Source organism: Grammomys surdaster, unplaced genomic scaffold (genome assembly GCF_004785775.1).
Source record: "Grammomys surdaster isolate TR1022 unplaced genomic scaffold, NIH_TR_1.0 214, whole genome shotgun sequence".
Taxonomy (NCBI): domain Eukaryota; kingdom Metazoa; phylum Chordata; class Mammalia; order Rodentia; family Muridae; genus Grammomys; species Grammomys surdaster.
The window spans coordinates 4,783,099-4,790,426 of NW_021604659.1; the positions used below are offsets into that span (position 1 = coordinate 4,783,099).

The 7,328-nt window shown below is 42.5% G+C and overlaps 1 protein-coding gene and 1 long non-coding RNA gene across 3 annotated transcripts in view; one reads left to right on the forward strand and one right to left on the reverse strand.

Annotated features, from left to right (window-relative positions):
* Positions 1–752, reverse strand: part of Fam24a (family with sequence similarity 24 member A) — a 4,227-nt gene extending 3,475 nt beyond the window's left edge. Inside the window, exon 1 of the mRNA XM_028772575.1 lies at positions 637–752. Within this exon, the coding sequence (XP_028628408.1) occupies positions 637–752 (116 nt within the window). The remainder of the gene's footprint in view (positions 1–636) is intronic.
* LOC114625284 overlaps positions 1–7,328 on the forward strand; it is a 16,524-nt gene that overhangs the window by 7,219 nt on the left and 1,977 nt on the right. Inside the window, exons 1-2 of one of the 2 annotated variants that reach the window (XR_003712046.1) lie at positions 356–907; positions 2,621–2,737. This is a non-coding gene — a long non-coding RNA (uncharacterized LOC114625284). Of the gene's footprint in view, positions 1–355; positions 908–2,620; positions 2,738–7,328 lie in introns of those variants that run through there. The other variant, XR_003712047.1, reaches the window with a different exon arrangement.

The window sequence follows — 7,328 nt, forward strand, 5'->3', positions numbered from 1 at the left end:
TGTGGGGATGATGGAGAAGGCACAGCAGTTGGCTAGACTCAGCTCTGACCCTACAATCTCAGTCCCTAGTAAGGGACACTCTCACTGCTGACAGCCAGTTTCTCCCATACTTAAAAGCTTCTCTCCCAAACTTCAACCAGCTCCTGTCTGACTTGCATCCCTGTCAGCTGTCCTTCACGGACTCTCTTCTCTTGGCTCACTTCACTTTTCCCAAAGTCATTGGCAATGAATATAGAAACATCTGAGCTTCCCTAGAAGAGGAGAGGAGCTCACTATGGCCAAGTTCTGTGTGAGTAGGAGGCAGCTCATTGCCAAGGCATCCTCTGGCTTCTCCAGTCTACAGTGTTGAGGATGGAAAGGATGCTCAGCCAGGGCCCTGATAAGTAGCTGAAGGTTCACTCCCTGTGTCTAAGTGACAGAAGAGTGATGCTGGTACCCATGGTGTCCAGGCTGAGAGCAGTCGACATACTGGTTCACAGTCCCAAGCCAGAAGGAGATCCCTCAAACTTCTGTGCCCACCTGCCCTCACTCTCAAGCCTGACAGTGGACTTTGCTCTACAAGTGGCCAATGTGGGAAGAAGTGACCCTGTTCTAGCAGAGGGCCCCAATGTTGTCCCCTCTGACTCCATGACTCACCTGAGGGCCTTGGATATTTTCAGGTAAAGACAGAGGACAACAGTTATCAGCACAATTGCAGCAATCAGCAAAGTGCTAGCGATGCCGATCATAACCTTCGTCCTCAAGTCGAACATCTTTCACACCTGGCAAAGAAGTTCAGATGGCACAAGTGGCTTCACTCCCAAAGAGCCGCTTGGCCATTCCCCTCCCCCAGCTTTCTTCAGGGAAAAAGAAAGGATCCAACATATAGACTTATGGAACTCTGCAGGGTGGCCCAAGCTGACCTCAGGTGAGTAAGAGGGTTGATTTGTGTAGTTGAAAAGGGTTGGATGTAAAACCTATTTATCAGGCAGTGAAAGGCCCTTGAACAAACAAGCCTGCTCTGGGGCCTCCCCACAAGCCTTCTGAAGTGTGAATCAAGCACATTGAATCACAGTGAATCAAGCACATTGGGTTAGACCATTATGGATTCAGGGAATGGCTCTTCAAAATGTTATTACCCAAACCTGCTTAGAATGTACAAATCTATTTTGAAAGTGGTGCTTTTAGTGAGGGATGGGGGAAACCCTGAAAACAGACAAACTAGGTTGTGCTATCAGTATTCTGAATGCTTCTAGCCAACCCCTTCCTGACACTGTGACAGAGGCTTGCACAGACCATGATCCAGCTTCTCAGGAGTCTCTTACGGCTCAGGCTGTCTTGTAGTGGGCTATGTGTCTCTCTGCTGAACCTTAATCCTCTTTTTCTGGAATAAGCAATATGCTTAGTCTAACGTCTGAAGCAAACCCAGAAAAGACAGAAAACAATCTGACTACAAAACATACTTACCAAAGTCATCTGTCCAGCATTAAATTAAGAATACTTATTTAAACACACACACACACACACACACACACACACACACACACACACACCATCTCAAAACAACAAAAAAACTAGTTTTGGGAATAGGATGTTTCAGAAACCTTCAGTTTCTCAGATTTGTGATTTGAGAAAGAAGGATCTAAGTAAACATACCTGTTAGGTCAATTAAGATACAGGCTGATGTGCCTCACTGTTGGAGGTCTGAGGTCTGCCAGGACTGCTAGAATGTAGCAGCACCAAACCAGCCTGTGTGACATCAACTCACAGCCCTGCCTCCTCAGAATTCCAAATTCCATGTCCAAGCACATTTTTTTTTGTTCCAAGAAATATAAATACTATTTGGGATCACTTAAAAGTCTACCATTTGAGAGCCTGCTAATCAAAAACTGGTTAACTTTCAATTATTTAAAAAGGCAATGGCGGATCAAGGTTTTTTAACATCCTTACATTTAAAGCCATTCGTGATTGGCAGTGTTTCAGCTGAACAGTGAAACAATGTGATGTTGTTCACTACTAAGATTCAAGCACACGTTCAGTGACACTGGTAGACTCTCACACTTCATAGTTGAATAGCTACAAAGTTTAAGAGGAAACCTATTTTAGGCAAATTTGTATTATATGATTTTTTTCTTGACTTATTTTTTTCAGGCTCCAGTTAATTATTTATTTACTTACTAATTTTAATCTAAGGTGACCTGAGAGAAAGTCCCACACCCCCTACTGGAATACTTACTTCTGAAGCTTTGTTCAGATACAGATTTCTTCCCAGGAACAGAAGTTATTTCTCTGATGAGAAAGTTCAGTTTCCAGAGGGATCAAGTTACCTGAGCCAAGTTTTGAATCTGATGTTACAATTGTCACCTAGATATAGACACCCAATTACACATCTCAGCTGAAAGGAAAAGATATATGCAATTTAAGAAAAATCTCTCTCTCTCTCTCCCTCTCTCTCTCTCTCTCTCTCTCTGTGTGTGTGTGTATCATTTAAAAATTTATGCATATAACATAAAAAATCTAAAACCGTATCTGAGACTCAAGGCAATCTTCTGTCAACCCTGTAAAGTTAAAAAAGAAAATATAAACCTCTGACATACAATAGCAAAGAGTATAAAAGAGTATACATCTTTCCCACTTTCAGACTGGACATCCAAGAGTTTAAAACTCTTCAGCTGTTCCTCCCCTACCCCAGGGAATATGATAATGACTATCTGGGACTTTTAACATGTTGCTGGCTCCTAGAGGGTTTCTGCTGCTGGTAAGCTATGGCTCACCTGTTCACCTGTCTGTGTGTATTAGGGAGTGGCTGTCTGTCCTGACTTTAGTTCTATGGCTGTCTTCTGTAGAGTTGCTGATTTTCAGTTCATTCAGCTTCTTGTTGTGAGCATGGGAATGCCCCAAGCTCGTCACACAATTGGAACAAATGGAAAGCCTGGATTCATTTCTACCCTTCCTCTGGCTACCTGCAGTGCCCCATCTTCCTGTTCATGGATTCTGTCTTCTGCTTGCTCACATTCACTATTAAGTTTGGCTTAATGTTATTTATTATTGTTATTTACTATAGTTTTCAACTCCATAATTTCTACTAAACTCTTTGTTATAGTTTTCTTTTTTTAACAAATATTCTTTATGATAACATATTTTCTCTTAGTTCTTTAGATGTGGCTTTGAACATAATTTTAAAATGACCAAATTAAATCTTTGTCAAAGTAGGGCCAAAGTCTTTCTTATTTGGCCTTTTGAAATAGCATTTTGATTGATTATTCTTTTTTTGTGTGTGTGGACTCTGCTTCTCAATGATTTATAGTCATTTTTGAAAACTAGATTATTTGTTTGTTTGTTTACTTTTTTTCCTCAGTTTTTTAAGACAAGATTTCTCTGTGTAGCCCTGGCTATCCTGGAATGCATTCTGAAACTTACTCTGTAGACCAGATTGAGGCTGGCCTCAAACTGCCACTGCCTCCCGAGTACTAGTATTAAAAGCACCTCCCATCCTGAAAACCAGATATTTCAAATGGCACAATGTTGTAGATAGCCCCGGCCTTGTATTTTGATACTAATTCCCCTTTGCTGTGAAGGGCTGCAGAGGAGGTGTTAGTCATTACACAGGTGAATTCTAGTGAACCTTCTGCCCATCTTAATTTGTAAAATAAAGGCTGGAGCCAGTGATTGGCAGAGGAAGGGGAGGTGGAGATATAAAGGTTGGTGGGAAGAGAGCAGGGAGAACTACGACTGGAGGATGACTGGAAGAAGACTGGAGGATGACTGGAAGAAGACTGGAGGAAGACAATGGAGGAGGAAGATGACAGAGACGACAGAGATGAGGACGACTGAGGAGAAGAGAGGAGAGAGAAGATGATGGAGGATGACGGAGGAGGACAACTGGGAAGCAGGAGGTAGAAGGACAAACGCAGGGACTGGAAAACCCTCAAGTTATAAGGGTCTCATAGCTGGGGAACAGAGTAGTGTAGGGATATCTGCCCAATCTAGGCTTACAGAATATATTCATAATTACTGAATTGTGTTTTCATTGACTGGTCCTATTTGGGTTGGAGATTTAAATATCTCCCACAACAGCACAACATGGCGTCTTTGAAAATCAGAGTCTTCTGTCTCCCAGGACTGCTGTTGTGCCTGTTGTAGTTATGTAGTGTCTTTAGTGACTTTCCCCAGCTGATTCTCTAACATCTGTGTCCTTTGTTGTATGTGGACACTGATTTGTTCAGAGGTGGTTAATAGTTAGGCAAAGATTTCTTTAAATTCCTGGAACAAGAACCATAACAAAATCTCCCAGTCATTGCTGAGGGGCTCAGTGTACCCCTGGGCCATGAGTGCAGCAAATGAGCCAGGCAGCTGAGAACCACGCCTCAGCCCCCTCTTCCTTGGGAAGAGCCTCCAACATCCTCCAGATGGAGTAGCTTAGGGCTAGCTCAGACTTTTCTAGGCATGTTTATAATCCTTCCTAGGCAAACGACTTTATACATGTGCATGGTCTTTAGATTCCCAGGAATATGTCAGAGCTATCCAAAACCCATATCATTTGGGAATCAAGGTGTCAGGTTCAAAGGGAACTCCTTTTCCCCAAATTTCAAAAGGTAGAAGGGACAAATGACTATCTGTGCTGCCTATTAGCATACCACACCACATGCTGGCCTCAGGGATCCCTCATTGTCACAAGTACCTGTTACACATTTCAAAGTTCTTGCTAGCATCCTAGCTCTTCTCCCTTCCTCCCCTACCCTCAACTCCCCCTGCTCATGGGGTCCCCTTATCGTACTATGGGGTCTTCATGGCATCAGTTTACACACTGTGGATAATTGTTGCTCAGCTTTCCCTTCAGGCTTAGTTTTGTCAAAAGCCAGAGTCATCTGAGAAGAGGGAACATCCAGTTGAGGAAATGCCTCCATCAAATTGGCCTATAGGCAAGTTTGTGGAGGACATATTCTTGATTGATGATTGATATGGGAGGTCCCATCCCACTGTGGATGGTACCACCTCTGGGCAGGTCATCTCCAGTTTTATATAAAACAAGCTGAGTGAGCCATGGAGAGCAAGCCAGTAAGCAGTGTTCTTCCATGGTCTCTGCTTTGGTTCCTGCCACCATGTTTCTGCCTTGAGTTCTTTCCTCAGTATCCCTTGAGGATGGGTTATAACCTGTAAACTAAGTAAATACTTTTCTCTCTTAAGTTTCTTTTGGTCAGTGTTTTGTCACAGCAAAAGAAAAGAGGAAAAGAAAAGAAAAAAAGAAAAGAAGAAAACTAGGACAGTAGCCAAGGTTTTTGTTTTTCCCAGGCTTACAGTACCAGGCATGGATTTTCTCTTGTGGAGTGGACCTCAGCTCCAATCAGAAAGCAGTTGGTTACTCCTCCCTCCCCATAATGGTCATGCCACCATTGCTTCAGTGGACCCATGGTGCCTGGCAGGTTAGTATTGTAGTGTTCAGGGTTCATTGATCTCTTTTCTACTCCAGAGGCCTACAAAGCACCTTCAGGCACTTGCAAGTCAGCCAGTATGAAAAGGAAAATGTTTTCCTGTCAGTTCCAACTTGGTTTCTCTTCGTTCTGAAAACAAAACCTGTGGAATCTTTGGCTGTAGAGTGTTACCATCCAGTTATGGTTCCTAACCAACAGTGTACATCTTTGACGGAATAGTCCATGCATGGCATCGAGATTTTTCATTTAATAAGCTATGTTTTCTGGAAGTAGCATTATCTACCCATGCTGCATATCTGTTTCAACTTTTTATTTCTTTAAAGTCTTACATATTTAATATTTTAGATGTATTTATTTTATCATGTGCTAGTGTTTTGCCTGCATACATGTATGTATTCCTGATGCCCAGGGAGGTTAGAAGAGGGCATAGGTTCCCCTGGGACTGGAGTTACAGATGGTTCTGTGCTGCCAAGTGGGTACTGAGGGTAGAACCTGGGTCCTCTGCAAAAGCAACAAGTGCTCTTAACTCTCTAGCCCCTCTAAAATTATACTTTAAAAATTACCTACATAGTGGGTCTCCATGACAACTTTGATGCAGCTTGAGTTTTCACTAACTCCCCCCCATCCTCTCCTCTCCCTCATTCACCTGCCCCCATCCCTGCCTTTAACCCTCAGTATCCTTCCCCGTTTTATTATCACATGTTCTACCATTGCCCCCCCCCCCCCCGTCCATTAAGCTGCGTCTCTCCTCTCTCCTGGGCCCTTTCTGGCTACCTGAACATACATACTTGAAATTAAACACACAGATCTAAATATTTGAAGCTGGGATCCAGATATGAGAGAGAAATGCAGTTTATCTTTCTGGGCCTAGGTTATATCACCAGTATAATGTTTTCTAGTTCCACCTATATTCTTGCACATTCTGTTATTTCATTTTTCTTGGCGGCTGAGTACTATTGCGTGTGTGCTGCATTTTCATTCTTCCGTTGTCAGCAGATGACCATCTAAGCCGATCCTGTTCACTAGCGCTTGTGAATTTGGAATTTCTTATGCCTGAATAAGTTGACATAGTTACTGCTATTCTTGGCTTCCCTTAGGTTTTTTTTTCCAGAGCAGCAAGGAATAACTTGCATTGGCCTTTCTGGGTTGGAATACCTTGAGGACAGAGAAATATGATTAAAGCAAGTGTCTTACATGTATCAGCCTTTTGGGATCTTTTCATCTTAACCATAAAGTATGATGTGACACCAGTGGGTTTATGATTGAGTTCTCTTACATGACCCCATATTTGTGTGGCTAAAATACAAAGTCCAGTCTTCTATTACTGGCTTTTTAGAGAAATGAACATTCTAAGACATTGGCTTCCTCACCTTACGTCTCTCTCTTTTTTTTAAACTCTAATTTTACTTTCGATTGACAGTCAAATTCTAAGTTTCTCTGGGAGAAACGGAGTCTGAAAAGGAAAATTAGGAGCTACACATGCTCAGATGGGTTTGGGCAAGTTGTGATGAGGTTTATTTGAGCATGGAATGGAATTCAGAACTCTGTGAAAGAAAGCTGGTATCCAGAGAGTTGATGTCACACAGCATGTGTCTCAGACTTGGGGAGATGTAAGAGCTAACAATGGCTGTCCATTCCAGCAGGCCGCCCTTCTGAAAGTAAGCTCTTTAAACTTAGACCTCAGTACTTACAATGTTATGTCTGTCTTGGGTAATGTTTTTAATTCTTTAAAAATTTGATGTAGGTCACATATGGATACGATGTATCTTGATCATATCTACCCTCCTGCCTTTCATCTCTTATACCCAGAAAGCCTTCTGACATCTCTTTCCTACTCCCATGTTGTCTTTCTATAACCTACTGAATCCAGTAAGTGCTACCTATGTGCACATAGGTGTGGGGCCATCCACCATGGGC